Here is an 18,876-nt window from a genome sequence, read left to right as displayed (position 1 = left end):
AGCAACGCTTGCTGACGCATGCCAACAGCTGTGCTGCACTGCTTCCACGATCCTACTGCTGCTGGTGCTGGGTTAGCATTTCCGGATGAGGTACAGCTTTGAGATGCGTTGGAGGAGAAGGAGTCAGAGAGGTAGGTGCTGCTGTTGTTATCCAGCTGTTTGCGGCGTGGGCAACACCCGCGCCGTAGCAGGTGAGGAATCGCTGCCAGGCTCCACAAGGTTCACCCAGTGCGCGGTAAGGGAGATGTATCGACCCTGGCCGAACGCACTCGTCCAGGTGTCAGTGGTGAGGTGAACCTTGCAGGCAACGGCATTCTTCAAGCTTCGGGTTATTTAGCTGACCACGTGCTCATGCAACTCAGGCACTGCAGAGCGCGCAAAGTGGTAGCGGCTGGGAACAACGTAACGTGGGATGGCCACTGACATCATGCCCTTGAAGCTGTTTGTCTCCACCACTCGATATGGCAGCATTTCGCAGGCCAGAAGCTTGGCTATGCTGGCTGGCTGTTACTGCCACGGCCCGGGGGTCATTTGCTGGCAATTTCCTCTTGTGCTCAAACATCTCAGAGACAGACAACTCAACCGTAGCGCTGCACACCGAAGGGCTGTTGGTTGTTGTGTTTGATGAACACTGGGAGACCTCAAGAGCACTAGTCCGGAAAGTGACAGTGTCAGCATCGTCTGATGTTTGTGAATGTTGTGAACCACGCAATGGCTGGGCTACTGCTGCTGCTGAGGCGGGTCTGGTGGTGAGTCTGGTGAACCCAAGGGAGGCAGTGTTGCTGGTGGTACCCTGTCCTGCCGCGTTTGCCCACAGAGTGGGATGTTTGGATAGAATGTGGCGGCTCATGCTGGTGGTGGAGAGGTTGTTAATACTTTTCCCCCTGCTCAGGCGGGTCTTGCACACCTTGCAAATCGCCATGGTAACATCCTCAGTGCAGTCTTCAAAGAAAGCCCAGACTTTAACTGGCTGAGGACTCGGACCTCGTGCGTGATGTGCTGGTGCTGCTTAACCCACTGCTGGACGCTTGAGAGGTCATCCAAGTAATTATCTGGTCCTGTTCTTTTGGATCTGTGAGGGTTGTTGTCCTGGACAACATGGGCAGTATTGAGTGGGTTTTCTTGGGTGCTCCCCTGTGGCCTGTACGTGAACCGTCAGGGGAAACACCTCTTCCCTTGCCCCTCCCTCTTTCACCGGATTTCTTCCTCATTTCACTTATCCTTAAAGTACACGCTGACTGGCAGCAGTACAGTGGCAGTACAGAAATGCTATACAGTGGTGGGTGAGCGGTGTACCACTATTGTCAGCAGTGACACAGAGCACAATGCTATACAGTGGCGGGTGAGCGGTGTACTACTGTTCCCAGCAGACACAGAGTGGAAGTAAACACAATGCTATATAGTGTGGCTGAGCCGTGTACACAGAGTGGCATTAAACACAATGCTATATAGTCTGCTATATAGTCACCCCGAACAGGGTGATGTTCTGCAGAACCCGAACAGTGGCAAACACTGTTCGCCCAACACTACTGGGAGGGAACGCAGATTTTAGTACCTAAACACACGATACAACATGTTTTCCGGGGTCGGACTCTGAGGCACATACAGATGGTCCCGATCATCATCCTCATCATACAACTCTTCTCCTGAGTCTGACCCACCCACCACCTCTGCCACCCCAACATCCCCAGACACAGACCCCTCATCGTCCTCAACATTAACTTGGGATGCTGGCCTGAGCCAGACCTCCTCCTCCACATCAGGCCCCATCATCTCCTCAATGGCAGCCCTCATTAATCGCTCTGGCGACGGACTGATGGACACAACGTTCTCCTCCGGGGAGGGCTGCTGCTGACCACTGGCTGCTGGGGTGGATGTTATAGCTTGCGTGGGGCGTTGGCTGTTGCTGTTGTTGGGAGTGCTGCTCACAGCGGAGGTCTCTGGGGAACTCATGTTGAGCTCATATAGTGGTTGACGGTGAGTGGAGTATTACTGATCCCAGCAATATACACACTGACTGGCAGAGTACGCAATGCTATATAGTGTGGCTGAGCGGTGTACACAGAGTGGCAGTAAACACAATGCTATATAGTCTGGCTGAGCGAGCGGTGTACTACTGTTCCCAGCAGAATCAGAGTGGCAGTAAACAATGGTATATAGTCTGGCTGAGCGGTGTACACAGAGTGTCAGTAAACAATGGTATATAGTCTGGCTGAGCGAGCGGTGTACTACTGTTCCCAGCAGAATCAGAGTGGCAGTAAACAATGGTATATAGTCTGGCTGAGCGGTGTACACAGAGTGTCAGTAAACAATGGTATATAGTCTGGCTGAGCGGTGTACACACAATGCTATATAGTCTGCTATATAGTGTCAGTAAACAATGGTATATAGTCTGGCTGAGCGAGCGGTGTACTACTGTTCCCAGCAGAATCAGAGTGGCAGTAAACAATGGTATATAGTCTGGCTGAGCGGTGTACACAGAGTGTCAGTAAACAATTGTATATAGTCTGGCTGAGCGAGCGGTGTACTACTGTTCCCAGCAGAATCAGAGTGGCAGTAAACAATGGTATATAGTCTGGCTGAGCGGTGTACACAGAGTGTCAGTAAACAATGGTATATAGTCTGGCTGAGCGAGCGGTGTACTACTGTTCCCAGCAGAATCAGAGTGGCAGTAAACAATGGTATATAGTCTGGCTGAGCGGTGTACACAGAGTGTCAGTAAACAATGGTATATAGTCTGGCTGAGCGGTGTACACACAATGCTATATAGTCTGCTATATAGTGTCAGTAAACAATGGTATATAGTCTGGCTGAGCGAGCGGTGTACTACTGTTCCCAGCAGAATCAGAGTGGCAGTAAACAATGGTATATAGTCTGGCTGAGCGGTGTACACAGAGTTTCAGTAAACAATGGTATATAGTCTGGCTGAGCGGTGTACACAGAGTGTCAGTAAACAATGGTATATAGTCTGGCTGAGCGGTGTACACAGAGTGGCAGTAAACACAATGCTATATAGTCTGGCTGAGCGAGCGGTGTACTACTGTTCCCAGCAGAATCAGAGTGGCAGTAAACAATGGTATATAGTCTGGCTGAGCGGTGTACACAGAGTGTCAGTAAACAATGGTATATAGTCTGGCTGAGCGGTGTACACAGAGTGTCAGTAAACAATGGTATATAGTCTGGCTGAGCGGTGTACACAGAGTGGCAGTAAACACAATGCTATATACTCTGGCTGAGCGAGCGGTGTACTACTGTTCCCAGCAGACACAGAACAGTGAACAGAATGCTATATAGTGTGGCTGAGCGAGCGGTGTACCACTATTCCCAGCAGACACAGAACAGTGAACAGAATGCTATATAGTGTGGCTGAGCGGGCGGTGTACCACTATTCCCAGCAGACACAGAACAGTGAACAGAATGCTATATAGTGTGGATGAGCGAGCGGTGTACCACTATTCCCAGCAGACACAGAACAGTAAACAGAATGCTATATAGTGTGGCTGAGCGAGCGGTGTACCACTATTCCCAGCAGACACAGAACAGTGAACAGAATGCTATATAGTGTGGCTGAGCGAGCGGTGTACCACTATTCCCAGCAGACACAGAACAGTGCACAGAATGCTATATAGTGTGGCTGAGCGAGCGGTGTACCACTATTCCCAGCAGACACAGAACAGTAAACAGAATGCTATATAGTGTGGCTGAGCGAGCGGTGTACCACTATTCCCAGCAGACACAGAACAGTAAACAGAATGCTATATAGTGTGGCTGAGCGAGCGGTGTACCACTATTCCAAGCAGACACAGAACAGTGAACAGAATGCTATATAGTGTGGCTGAGCGAGCGGTGTACCACTATTCCCAGCAGACACAGAGTGGCAGTAAACAGAATGCTATATAGTGTGGCTGAGCGAGGTACACAGAGTGGCAGTAAACAGAATGCTATATAGTGTGGCTGAGCAAGCGGTGTACTACTATTCCCAGCAGACACAGAGTGGCAGTAAACAGAATGCTATATAGTGTGGCTGAGCGAGGTACACAGAGTGGCAGTAAACAGAATGCTATATAGTGTGGCTGAGCAAGCGGTGTACTACTGTTCCCAGCAGTGACACAATGACAGGGGGGACCCTGGCTAGCGTGGCTGGAGCGCGAACTACCCTGCCTGCCTACCCAAAGCTAAACCCACAGACAAATGGCGGAGATATGACGTGGTTCGGGTATTTATTTACCCGAACCACGTGACCGTTCGGCCAATCAGAGCGCGTTCGGGTCCGAACCACGTGACCCGTTCGGCCAATCACAGCGCTAGCCGAACGTTCGGGGAACGTTCGGCCATGCGCTCTTAGTTCGGCCATATGGCCGAACGGTTTGGCCGAGCACCGTCAGGTGTTCGGCCGAACTCGAACATCACCCGAACAGGGTGATGTTCTGCAGAACCCGAACAGTGGCGAACACTGTTCGCCCAACACTAACCCTAACGCACAAACACTCAATGACCAAGTTTGTGAGTTTTGGGGTCCTTGGCATCAATAATTTGTATATTCCCATAGAAATTAAACAAATCAGATAGGCTGTTTGTGGCTCTGTCCCTCTCCAGCATTTGCACCCCAGTCACCCAATGACTAACTGTAGCAGGTTTGAGGCATCTGCTATTAACAGTGTAAAAATGGCAGCAATTTAAATATTCCACTTTAAAATCAACAGGTGAAATTTGATTGGCTATTATAGGCTCCACCCACTTCCCTGAATATTAATCTCAGTCACTCAGTGACCATCTAGGCAAAGTTTGGGAACCCTGCCATAAACAGTGTAAGAAGGGCTGCAGTTTACACTTTTCCAGTGAAATTTGTTTCTGGCTCCGCCCACTTTTTGTAACCTGGGCACAAAGTCACTACTCAATTTCCAAGTTTGTGAGCTCTGAGGTCCTTGGCATCAATAATTTGTATTTTCCCATGAAATGAAACAAATCTGATTCACTGTTTGTGGCTCTGTCCCCTCTGAATTTGACCCCCAGTGACCCAGTGACCAACTGTACCAGGTTTGAGGCTTGTGCCATTAGTGAAAGAATGGCAGCAATTGTAATATTCTCCTTAAAAAAGTGACATGTGATTTTTGATTGACATATAAGGCTCCACCCACTTTTCTGAATATTAATCCCAGTCACCCAATAACCAGCTATGCTAAGTTTGAGAACCCTGCCATTAACAGTGAAGAAGGGCTGCACTTTACAATTTCCCAGAAAAATCTGTTTTTAACATCACCCACTTTTTGTAACCTGGACACACAGTCACTACTCAATGACCAAGTTTGTGAGCTTTTGGGTTCGTGGCATCAAAATTGTGCTAATGGAAGCAGTTTATCCAGCAAAGAAATGTGGCCGTTTTTTGGCTCGGCACCTTTACTGAATTTGAACCCCAGACACTTAACGACCGACTGTAGCAGGTTTGAGGCCTCTGCTATTACAGTGTGAGAATGGCTGCAGTTTCAATATTCCCCTTGAAAATCAATAGGTGAATTTTGATTGGCTCTTGTAGGCTCCACCTACTTTTCCGAATATTAATCCTAGTCACCCAGTGACCAACTGTGTGAAGTTTGAGAACCCTGCCATTAACAGTGTAAGAAAAGCTGCAGTTTACATTTTCCCATGTAAAAAGTTAGTTGTTTTTGGCTCCGCCCACTATTTCTAATCTTGACATACAGTCTCTTAATGACCAAGTTTATGTGCTTTGGGGTCCTTGGCATCAATAAGTTGCATTTTACCATTGAAATTAAACAGATCTGATTGGCTGTTTTTGGTCTGCTCCCTTTAGAATTTAAACCCCAGTCTCCCAGTGACTGACTGTAGCAGATTTTAGGCCTCTGCCATTAAGAGTGCATCAATGGCAGCAATGTAAATATTCCCCTTGAAAATCAAAAGGTGAATTTTGATTGGCTGCTGTAGGCTCCACCCACTTTCCTGAATATTAGTCCCAGTCACTCAGTGGCCAACTGTGCTACGTTTGAGAACCCTGCCAATAACAGAATGGCTGAAATCAATCTAACAAATCTGATTGGCTGTTTGCGGCTCCACCCCTTTAGTGAATTTGTACCCCAGTCACCCAATGAATTGTGTAAAGTTTGGGAACCCTGCCATGTTAAAAATTGAGTTGTTGGCACTGCCCACTTTTTCTAACCTTGACATACAGTCACTCAGTTATCAAGTTTATCAGCTTTGGGGTACTTGGTATTAATACTTTGTATATTCCCATTGACAAATAAACAAATCTGGCTATTTGTGGCTCCGCACCCTTCCTGAATTTGGACCCTAGTCACCCAGTGACCAACTGTACCAGGTTTGAGGAATCTGCTTTTAACAGTATATGAGAATGGTAGCAGATGAAATATTCCCTTTGAAAATCAAAAGGTGAATTTTTATTGGCTGTTGAAGGCTCCACCCACTTTCCAAAATCATAATCTCAGTCACCCAATGACCAACTGTGCAAAGTTTGAGAACCCTGCCATTAACGGTGTAAGAATGGCTGCAGTTTATATTTTCCCAGTAAAAGTTGTTTTGGCTCCGCCCACTTTTTGTAACCTGGACACACAGTCACTCAATGACCAAGTTTGTGAGCTTTCAGGTTCCTGGCATAAAAAATGTGTGAATGGAAGCAGTTTATCCACCAAGGAAATCTGATTGGCTGTATGTGGCCCCGCCCCTTTAGTGAATTTGGACCCCAGTCACCCAATGACCGACTGTAGCAAGTTTGAAGCCTCTGCCATTAAAAGTGTAAGAATAGCAGCAGTTTAAATATTCCCCTTGAAAATCAATAGGTTAATTTTGATTGGCTGTTGTAAGCTCCACCCATTTTCTTGAATCTTAATCGCATTCACCCAGTGACCAACTGTGGCAAGTTTGAGAACCCTGCGATTACCAGTCTAAGAGTGGCTGCGGTTTACATTTTCCTATTTAAAATGAACGGCTGAAATTTGATGGGCTGTTTTATGCCCCGCCCACTTTTCCTGGATTTGTAACCTCGGTCACCAAGTGACCAACTGTGCCAAGTGTGGGGACTCTGGCTTGATTACTGTGAGAATGGCAGCCTTTTACATTTTTTCCATTGACTTGAATGGGTGGAATCTGATTTGCTGTTTGTAGCTCCGCCCAGGTGTGCAGGGGGGCCGCAAGACCCCCAGAACATATCATCCCAGGTAGTAAGGGATCTGTGTACCAGGTTCGTTCAAATCGGTCAAGCCGTTTTCGCGTGATCGCGGCACATACACACACACATACACATATACATACATACATACATACATCCGATTTTATATATATAGATTAAAAGTTGAAAGTCGCTTTGCAGAACTGGTGTCCACTGCCCAAATCATGTTTTCTCGTAAAAAGGCACATCATTCGGAATGCCATGAGAGCTGCTGACTAGCTTTTACACCGCCACCATCAAATCCATCCTTTGCTCCTCCTTCATCGTCTGGTATGCTGGCACAACCGCTAGCAACAGGTGCAAACTCCAAAGGGTAATTAGCGATGTGGAGAAGTTCATTGGTTCACCCCTGCCACCTCTCCACCTCCTCCACACTTCTAGAATGAAGAACCAGGCCACCAGGATATCGCATGACCCCTCCCATGCAGTCAGTCAGTTCTTCAGGCTCCTCCCATCAGGCCAACGCTACAGAACCATCACCTCCAGAACCTCCAGGCACAGGAGCACCTTCTTGCCCTAAGCAGTCCTCCTGCTGACCTCCAGTCCCCCTGGGCAGCATAATCTCCCAGCTGCAGCCCCTGTGCAGTACTTCCCCATACCCTAGTTGTTTTAGGCCTGGTTCACACTCAGTGCTTCCTGGCGATCGCGTTTGTGTCCGCAATCGCATTTTCGGTGGGTGAAATCTCGCGGTTTGTTGCAATTTGTGCTTGTGATTCCCATTCAATAGAACAAGAAGCACAGCGCGATCACGCTCAAAATGTTGCATGTGGCGAGTTTGTAATTAATCAGTGTGCAGTGTGAATGTATCCATAGGGATACATTAGTAGCAGGGCTTTTCTGATCTCCGGTGACAAAGTACCCAGTGTGAACTAGACCTTAGAGTTCTTAATACTTGTCCCTATGCTCAATGCATGCTTCATGCATGTCTCAATGTATACCTCATGTGATCGTTAATGCACTTTTGTCTGTTACACACACTATTACCAATGCAATGTGTACCACAAATAATTCTGGAAAATTAGTATATCCCGTTAAGTTTACCGGTACATAATATACCTCCTGACAGTATACCTATATTTGTTAGAAGTTCCCCTTAATTGTGTAAAAAGGACTTTCAAATATTTGCTTTTGTTTCAATTGGCCAAAACATACTTTTTAAGGATTCTAGATAGATGATTTGTTATATTTTTTATCTCAAAATGTAACATAATAAATGGTCTTTGACATGTTTGATGGAAATAAGCACCGTGATTAAGCTTAACCACTTAAGCCCAACTGGACGAGATTTCTCCCGCACTCCCGCGGGTCGCGCGCGCTCCCGCGGGCCCCCCCGTGCGCGCCCCCGCTGCTGGCCGCTAGCCCACCGATCAGTGAAAGGGATTATAAATCCCTTTTGCTGATCGGACCCCCCCGGAGAAAAGCCGACAGCGTCTCTTCAGACGCTGCGGCTTTTCTGAGCTCTGGGCTCCTTTCTTCTGCCTGGGAGCGAGATCGATCGCTCCCAGGACTTTTTGATTCTGGCCATCTTGTGGCCAAATAGCAAATTACACCCAAAAAAAAACAGTTTTAAAAATAAACATATAAATATATTAAAAAAAAAACCTGTTTACCTCCCACACCAAAAAATACCCACATACAAGTTTAAATAAAAAAAAAAAAAAAAAAAAATACAATAATAAAAAAAAAAAAAAAAACATAAATAGTTACCTAAGGGTCTGAACTTTTTAAATATGCATGTCAAAGGAGTATATCAATATTATTTAATAAATTATGGGCTTCTAAACAGTGATGGACGCAAAACGGAAAAAATGCACCTTTATTTCCAAATAAAATATTGTCGCCATACAGTGTGATAGGGATATAATTTTAACGGTGAAATACACGGGGCATATGGGCAAATACAATACGTGAGTTTTAATTATGGAGGCATGTATTATTTTAAAACTATAATGGCTGAAAACTGAGAAATAATGAATTTTTTCAATTTTTTTCTTATTCTTCCTGTTAAAATGCATTTACAGTACAGATATAGATCAATTAATTGTGATGAGTAGTGATAAAGTTATTGGCAAATGAATGAGGGGTGAAAGTTGCTCGGATGTAAACAAATTTCAACCCTTCGGGCTTAAGTGGTTAAAGAGGAAGTGTCGCGAAAATCTTAAAATTTAAGACACATACAAATAAGCAGTACATTTCTCCCAGAGTAAAATGAGCCATAAATTACTTCTCTCCTATGTTGCTGTCATTTACAGTAGGAAGTAGAAATCTGACATTACCGACAGGTTTTGGGCTAGTCCATCTCTCCATAGGGGATTCTCAACATGGCCTCTATTCTTTATAAAGACATTCCCCGAAAAAAGATTTACATAAAGATGCCGGCCAGCCTCCCTGCTCGCTGCACACTATTTTGGCAGTTGGACGCAGCAACTGCCATTCACTAAGTGCTTTTAAAAATAAAGAAAACCCTGAAAACCCCCCTATGCAAATATGGGCTAGTCCAAAATTGTCGGTAATGTCAGATTTCTACTACTTACTGTAAGTGAGAGCAACATAGGAGGAAAGTAATTTATGGCTCATTTTACTCTGTGAGCAATGTACTTCTTATTTGTATGTGTTTTAAATGTTAAGATTTTCGCTATAGTTATTCTTTAAAAGAGTGCCTAAATTATAAATTACACTTTGCTTTAAACCTAATAAGTTGCCAAGATATATAAAATAACACATGATGAAGTGGTCATATGAAATCACGGCTCCTGTTAAAATTGGGCCCTGGCATTTTTTTTCTTTCCAAACCCTAGGTGCAAAGGATTCTGGGGGATTGATGTCATAACTCCACCCCTCATGTCCATGTGATCTAATCTAGGCAGGCAGGCATCTGAAATAAGAATTATAGCAAACAGACATGCTAAGACAGGCTATAGCAGTTCTCCTGTAATTTGATCCAAGCAGGCAGAGAGCAGGGGAGGGAGGGGCAGGGGAGTTAACCAGTCTGGAGGGGACTACACAAAGCTTCAGCATTTAGGAAATTAGGAAACGCTGCTACAGATATAAATCTTAGTGTGTTCTAACTTCTATCCACTATGATGTACCAGATGTAAACTTTATATGTTCATCTAGCTCAGGGGTAGGGGACCTATGCATCTGGCTCACATACAAATCAGTAGGGGTTGATTCACTAAGCTACACTGATCAAACAGCACAGATTGTTGTGGCAGCACAAATAACATTTTCAAAGTAGGCACGCTACTGCTGTAGCATGCACTAACTAACTTACTTGCGCTACCCCAAAATGAACACCTGCTCCAAATGTCCCACTATGGACCCTATCAGGTCCAGTAACTTTGTAGAACGAGATCCCCACACTTTGATTGGCCCAATAGGCTGCCTGACACTTGACAGGCAGTCTATTGGACCAAAGTGCGGGGATCTTGTCCTACACAAAGTGAATCAACCCCCAAGTCTGCTAGCTAATTGTACAAGCTGTTAGTCGGTATTTCTCCTGTCTGGAAAATTGCTGATGTTGCTGAAACCCAAGAGAAGCTGAAGACGTGTCTGACACTTTCGCTGCCCAGTGGATCAACCGTATAAGCGCTTTGAGTCCTATGGGAGAAAAACGCTATAGAAATGTTATTGTATTTTATTGTATCGTATACACATGACCATGGAAACAGGGACGGGAGCCCTCTGCTGTGCATGCGCACTGTCCCAGTTTGAAACATATGGAATGGCTCTCACAGAATTACATTGTGGCGTTTATGGCTCTCTCAGCCAAAAAGGTTCCTGACCCCTGTTCTAGCTGTACACAGTGCATAGACTACATATATGTATTGCCATTCAGGCCTTCTTTGGCTGGAGGTGGTCTTTAAATGTCAGAATACAAGGCAAACAAGAGAAAAAGGCTCTGCAATAAACAGCCAGCTATCACTTACAATTCATCATTGGTCTTTGGACTAAACTCATATCATATGTCTTGGTGAATGATTTCCAGAACGAGTTCCTCCACTAGTGTAACACAATAATCAGTACTTTAAAGCCTGGGTGGAGACTGAGAAGGGCTGGAACCTTGCCAAGTTCAAAAGAGTCCATATTCACGATTGCGGACTTGTATTCTCCAACAGGGAAATCCAGCAAATCACAGCGAGAGCGCAAAGGAGAAGGTCAGACCAACTTTCAGTATATTCTCTGCTGTGCAGAACTGTAAGTAGACTGGGAGTTTCTCATAAGGCTGGGTTCACAGGGGTCCGTTGCATGTTGCACATGAGTGTGAACTGCAATGGAGACTAGACATGAACTTAAAGTGGACCTGAACTGTTGCACAGGGCAGAAGGAAAATGTAGAGAAATATACCCTGTATGTATTTAGAGAGTTTCACAAGTTGTTATTCGATCTCTTCAGCTGTGTCAGATCAGGAATTTCCTGTGCCACGGCAGAGCTACTAATTGGTAAACACACTGGGCTTGAGTCACTAACCGGCGCTAACCTAGTTTGCACGGCTAAAGACTTTGTGCGTGCAAACTTGGGGCGCTAGGTACTTTGCGCGCATAAAGTTATCACCGTTCGTACGCAACGCGGTGCGCCGAAAACATTGCATATGGTGCCCCTAAAACGCCCGACGCTGCAACCTTTTGGGCGCACCACATGCGACGATTTAGGGGCACCATATGCAACATTTTCGCTTCACTGCATGCGACATTTCGCGCGCACCGTTAATGGCACACCGTGCTGCGCGCGAAGTGCGACATTTTATGCGCGATGTAGTTTTGCATGCAAAGCTATTTTGCATGTGCTAAAGGGCTTTTCACTATGGCGCTAACACTTAGCGCCCCTTTGTGAATCAAGTCCAGGGTGGTGACAATATGTCTGCTTCCATGAAAACAGGATATTGACACAGTGCAGATTTATTGCCATTATAACGCAGTACTGTGAACAGGCCCAAAGAATTGTATGGGCAATGAGCTGACATGCAGAATTATTCTGCGTGCTACAGAATAATTCTGCATGTCAGCTCATTGCCCATACAATTGTGCTAGTTGTGCTAACTGAGCACTGTGAACTAGAGTTAAAGGAATCGTTAGTTTAAAGAGAACCCGAGGTGGGTTTGAAGAATATTATCTGCATACAGAGGATGGATCTGCCTATACAGCCCAGCCTCTGTTGCTATCCCAAACCCCCCTAAGGTCCCCCTGCACTCTGCAATCCCTCATAAATCACAGCCGTGCTGCTGACCAGAGTTGGGCCGAATCTCCGATTTTAGGTTCGCGAACCGGGTTCGCGAACTTTCGCGGAAGGTTCGGTTCGCGTTAAAGTTCGCGAACCGCAATAGACTTCAATGGGGATGCGAACTTTGAAAAAAAAAAAAAATTATGCTGGCCACAAAAGTGATGGAAAAGATGTTTCAAGGGGTCTAACACCTGGAGGGGGGCATGGCGGAGTGGGATACACGCCAAAAGTCACCGGGAAAAATCTGGATTTGACGCAAAGCAGCGTTTTAAGGGCAGAAATCACATTGAATGCTAAATGACAGGCCTAAAGTGCTTTAAAACATCTTGCATGTGTATACATCAATCAGGGAGTGTAATTAAGGTACTGCTTCACACTGACACACCAAACTCCACTGAACAGAACAGGTATGCAGTGGCGGGTTCACTGAACAGAACAGGTATGCAGTGGCGGGTCCACTGAACAGGTATACAGTGGCGGGTCCACTGAACAGAACAGGTATGCAGTGGCGGGTTCACTAAACAGGTATACAGTGGCGGGTCCACTGAACAGAACAGGTATGCAGTGGCGGGTTCACTAAACAGGTATACAGTGGCGGGTCCACTGAACAGAACAGGTATGCAGTGGCGGGTTCACTGAACAGAACAGGTATGCAGTGGCGGGTCCACTGAACAGGTATACAGTGGCGGGTCCACTGAACAGAACAGGTATGCAGTGGCGGGTTCACTAAACAGGTATACAGTGGCGGGTCCACTGAACAGAACAGGTATGCAGTGGCGGGTTCACTAAACAGGTATACAGTGGCGGGTCCACTGAACAGAACAGGTATGCAGTGGCGGGTTCACTAAACAGGTATACAGTGGCGGGTCCACTGAACAGAACAGGTATGCAGTGGTGGGTTCACAGAACAGGTATGCAGTGGCAGGATCAATGAACAGGTATGCAGTGGCAGGATCACTGAACAGGTATGCAGTGGCAGGATCAATGAACAGGTATGCAGTGGCAGGATCAATGAACAGGTATGCAGTGGCAGGATCAATGAACAGGTATGCAGTGGCAGGATCAATGAACAGGTATGCAGCCAGGGACAAGCTAAGGCTAACTAATCTTTCCCTATGAGAGACTGCAGTAGCTCGCCCTACTCTAACTAATGCAGGCACACGAGTGGCCACGGCCGCCGCTGCCTGCCTATATAAGGGGGGGTGGGGCTCCAGGGGCTAGTGTAGCCTAATTGGCTACACTGGGCCTGCTGACTGTGATGTAGAGGGTCAAAGTTGACCCTCAGTGCATTATGGGGCGAACCGCAATGGGGCGAACTTTTCCGCAATAAAGTTCGCGTGCGGTACCCGCACGCGAACCACCTAGGTTCGCGCGAACCAGGTTCGCCGGCGAACCGTTCGGCCCAACTCTACTGCTGACAAACAGCTTGTCAGAGCTGGCTGTGTTTATCTCTATAGTGTCAGTCTGCTGCTCTCCCCGCCTCCTGCAGAACTCCAGTCCCCGCCTGCATCCCTTCCCTCCCTGCTGATTGGAGGGAAGGGACGGGGGCAGGGACCGGAGCTATGCAGGAGACGGGGGAGCAGCTGAGACTGACACTACAGATGTAAACACAGCCTCACAGCATGACTGTGATTTATGAGGGATTGCAGAGTGCAGGGGGACCTTAGGGGGGTTTGGGATAGCAACAGAGGCTGGGCTGTATAGGCAGATCCAGCCTCTGTATGCAGATAACATTCTTTAAACACACCTCGGGTTCTCTTTAAAGGGAACCAGAGATGAACGATTCACACAAATTAAACATATCAGTTGATAGCTTGTAAAGAATAAATGCTCTACCCGATAATTTCGCCACTCTGGTGTGCCTTTTTGAGTGCTTTTTATCCATTATTGCTCCAGGAAATATCCAATATGGCCGCCGGCTCATATTCCTTCTGCTTCCAGGTTATAAGGTGTTCTGGATGTGCTGTCTAGGCTATATGAGACTATAGACAAGCAGGGCTGCTGTAGGCTTTCATCTGTGTGCTTTCATCTTCATATTCTGGTATGCTTTGTGGCTGCCTGTAGGAAGTGTCTCTCATAGTAATGAAACTGCATACAGTAGATAATAATGACAGGCTGCACAGACAGAGCACACAGATCACACAGCCACACTTGTCTGTTAGACAGAGATTTTTCCTGCAGCAGCAGGGCCTCCCATGTCATCAGAGCTCTCAGTATGTAAAGCATGAAATTTGAGCCAGGAGGGAGAAGGCTTGGGCTTGAAAAGAATCCACAGAAGAGTGACTCAGCTATAATGATTCTAGGTCAAACCTCGACTGAATAGTCGGTGGATTCTTATCACAGTTGATAACAGATAGATTAGACTGAGAAGAATAAAACTAAAAGCAGGGTAGGTGTTTACTGTCATGTTCCCACTGATAAATGTAATAAAATACATGAGGGTGCTTCGTCTCTGGTTCTCTTTAAAGAAAGCAATCGCACTTGTGCCTGGGGAACCACAGATGATTCTTGCAATCGTTTTGCCTGCATGATCTGTGTATTTTGTTTGCAATTTCACAAATGTGTTTCTCACAGTAGCCAGTCACTCCAATGAGGACTCTCATGCATTGTGTGGAAAAGTAGTGCGGGTCGTAAACATTTTTAAATGCTATGCATAATCGCAGGGGCCTTCTGAAAATGTAACGGCCCCATAGAAAGTCATTGGATGTGTATAAGCATGCGTTTTTGCATTGCGGCAACAATTAACCACTTCACCCCAAGGCGGTTTTTACCCTAATGGACAAGAGCGATTTTTACCTTTCAGTGCTCATCCCTTTCATTTGCCAATAGCTTAATCACTACTAATCACAATGAAATGATCTATATCTTGTTTTTTTCACCACCAATTGGGCTTTTTGGTGTTGATATTTGTTTTCAGTAATGACTTTATTTTCTATGCATTTTAAAGGGAAATACATGGAAAAAATGAAAAAATACTCTATTTCTCCAATCTCATCCCCTATAGTTTTAATATAAACACTGCTACTTTACATAAAACCCACACATTTTATCTGCCCATTTGTCCTGGTTATCACAAGATTTTAGTTATGTCCCTAGTACAAAGTATGGTGACAATATATCATTTGGAAATAAAGGTGTATTTTTTCTTTGGTGTTTATTTTTTTTTTACTTTTTTCATGTGCACGCACACAGCGGCAGCAGCACTGTCTGACTTATAAAAACGTCCTGGAGCCATTAAGAGGCTCTAGCAGGACATTTTTATAATTCAACATGTCATTAAGTGGTTAAAGAGTAACTGTCAGGCTGCAAAAGCTAATTTAAACCTCTATTCTCCTGTGTTAAACAGTTTAGAAGGAAGCCAAAAAGGCAATACTGAAGTTAAAATTCTCTCTTACTTTGATGTTTGCTGAACAGCAAGGCTCGTTATTCCCAAGCTCCAAAGAAGGCCGGCAGGACATAACAGATACTGCAAAGCATTCTGGGGCTGCTTCTTCTCCCCACTGCACTACCTTGGGTCCTCCCCTTCATTTCCCTATCCCGCCCTAAGGCTGCTTTCACAGTGGGAAGTTATAGGCTCATGTTACAGCAACCTGTAACAGCAGCCTAAAACTCACAGCACTGAAAAATCACAGGGCACATGTTCCGTTAGAGTATACTGCATGAGTCCGCTATTGTTCCTAGCCACATGGCTAATTAATATTCACTGCACAGTAGTGTTGTCCGGATCATGAACCATTAGGATCTTTGATCTTGATCTTTTTTGTGAGTCGAATCATCAGGAAGCAGGGAGGATATTACATCACAATTGGCTTCATACAAGACAGACAAACATGGAACCTGCCATGAGCTGTCAGGAGCATCATTCTCTGCAAATACTATATAAAAATTCTGTGAAATCCAAACGTGGACAGTGAAATGCATATGTAATGTAAGTACAGCCAATATTTAGCTACTGATATATGTGTTTTTTTTCTCTGAGACCATATACCTAACAGCTCCTCTTTAAGTGGAGCTGTCTTACCTTTAAATTTTCAACCATATTTTAGGTTACACAAAATATACAAAAAAATTGACTTTTAGTATACCTACTTAGATGGGACACCATCATTGCCTTATATTCCATAAGTGTTGTCCGGATTATGTGCCAATCACAGATTTTCACAATGTAAAGCTGTTATAGTAAGCCAGGCTTCATAACTGCTATTAATTAAAGTCTAAGCTAAAGTGTTTTCTTTTTTTCACTGGTCCCTCTTTCCAAAACAGTTTAGACTCTTAAAGGACACCTGAACTGATAGAGATATGGAGGATGCCATATTTATTGCCTTTTAAACAAAACCAGTTGTTGGCTATCCTGCTTTCAACACCTTTAGCCATAGACCCTGAACAAGCATGTTGATCAGATGTTTCTGACTGAAGTCTGAGTGACTGTATTAGCTGCTTGTTTCAGGTGTGTGATTCAGACACTATTGCAGCCAAATGGATCATCAGGGCTGCCAGGCAACTAGTATTGCTTAAAAGTAAATAAATATGGCAGCCTTCATATCCTTCTCAGTTCAGATGTACCTTCAAGTGTGGGATTTTTTACATTGTTCAATGCCTAAATCTCAGTCTCAGGAGTACAGGAAAATTACACAGATTGCAATTGCATGTTACACAGGAACAATTAATCAGTGTGGATGACCATGAGTTGACAAAGCTTGTCATTTTTATTTTATTTGTTTGTTTTTTAGGCTTTATTGGCATCATGTTTACCTTTGACCCTGTGACGATCCTTGTGTCTATTGTCATCATCCTGTTACTGGCCAAGCTTTATGGCAAGCAGAAGCACAAGAATTTCCCTCCTGGTCCCAGACCTCTACCCATCATTGGGAATTTCCTTATTTGGGACTCAGCTGATCCTCACAAGACAATTGTGGAGGTAATACTGTCATTTCACTACTACAAAAATAACAACAAATAAAAACCTCAAAGCTTGCTTATGCTGGGGTTTCATTGCCTGTATTGCCAAAGTGCAAGACGGCGAGGTTTTCTGTATCAGGACTGGAGATTGTCAGTGAGATGTTAATAAATATAGAGTTGATGCATGTTTTATATAATAGTTATATTCAGGGCTGTGTCGAGTCGATGCAAAAATCATCCAACTCTGACTCCTCAGTTTATGAAACCACCGAATCCAACTCCGACTCCAGGTACCCAAAATGGCTCCGACTCCGACTCCTCAACTCCGACTCCTTACTCTAATTCTTACCAGGGTTGTGGATTTGGTACAAAAATCATCCGACCTGAGGCTTCCGACTCCTTAGTTTCTGAAACTGCCGACTCCAACTCCCACTCCAGGTACCCAAAATTGCTTCGACTCCGACTCCTTGACTCCGATTCCAACTCCGACTCCACAGCCCTGGTTATATCATAGTTACAGAGTTAGTTTAGTTGAAAAAAGACATCCATCCATCATGCTCAACCATATATAAATACAGTGGCTTGCAAAAGTATTCGGCCCCCTTGAAGTTTTCCACATTTTGTCACATTACTGCCACAAACATTAATCAATTTTATTGGAATTCCACGTGAAAGACCAATACAAAGTGGTGTACACATGAGAAGTAGAACGAAAATCATACATGATTCCAAACATTTTTTACAAATCAATAACTGCAAAGTGAGTGTGCGTAATTATTCAGCCCCTTGAGTCAATACTTTGTAGAACCACTTTTTGCGGCAATTACAGCTGCCAGTATTTTAGGGTATGTCTCTATCAGCTTTGCACATCTAGAGACTGAAATCCTTGCCCATTCTTCTTTGCAAAACAGCTCCAGCTCAGTCAGATTAGATGGACAGCGTTTGTGAACATCAGTTTTCAGTTCTTGCCACAGATTCTTGATTGGATTTAGATCTGGACTTTGACTGGGCCATTCTAACACATGGATATGTTTTGTTTTAAACCATGCCATTGTTCCCATGGCTTTATGTTTAGGGTCGTTGTCCTGTTGGAAGGTGAACCTCTGCCTCAGTCTCAAGTCTTTTGCAGACTCCAAGAGGTTTTCTTCCAAGATTGCCCTGTATTTGGCTCCATCCATCTTCCCATCATCTCTGACCAGATTCCCTGTCCCTGCTGAAGAGAAGCACCCCCAGAGCATGATGCTGCCACCACCATATTTGACACTGGGGATGGTGTGTTCTGAGTGATGTGCAGTGTTAGTTTTCTGCCACACATAGCGTTTTGCATTTTGGCCAAACAGTTCCATTTTTGTCTCATCCGACCAGAGCACCTTCTTCCACATGTTTGCTGTGTCCCCCACATGGCTTGTGGCAAACTGCAAACGGGACTTCTTATGCTTTTCTGTTAACAATGGCTTTCCTCTTGTCACTCTTCCATAAGAGCCAACTTTGTGCAGTGCACGACTAATAGTTGTCCTATGGACAGAGTCTCCCTCCTGAGCTGTAGATCTCTGCAGCTC

General features: G+C 45.1%; 1 protein-coding gene across 2 annotated transcripts in view; it reads left to right on the top strand.

Moving 5' to 3' along the window:
• Nucleotides 1–11,300: 11,300 nt before the first annotated feature.
• The window catches only part of LOC137571190 (cytochrome P450 2B11-like), a 33,017-nt gene continuing 25,441 nt past the window's right edge, over nucleotides 11,301–18,876 (top strand). Inside the window, exons 1-2 of one of the 2 annotated variants that reach the window (XM_068280011.1) lie at nucleotides 11,301–11,355; nucleotides 17,149–17,336. In XM_068280011.1, the coding sequence (XP_068136112.1) occupies nucleotides 17,163–17,336 (174 nt within the window). In that variant the 5' untranslated portion in view covers nucleotides 11,301–11,355; nucleotides 17,149–17,162. Of the gene's footprint in view, nucleotides 11,396–17,148; nucleotides 17,337–18,876 lie in introns of both variants that reach the window. The other variant, XM_068280010.1, reaches the window with a different exon arrangement.

This window comes from Hyperolius riggenbachi, chromosome 4, assembly GCF_040937935.1.
Source record: "Hyperolius riggenbachi isolate aHypRig1 chromosome 4, aHypRig1.pri, whole genome shotgun sequence".
Taxonomy (NCBI): Eukaryota; Metazoa; Chordata; class Amphibia; order Anura; family Hyperoliidae; genus Hyperolius; species Hyperolius riggenbachi.
This window is presented reverse-complemented; position numbering and strand designations above follow the sequence as displayed.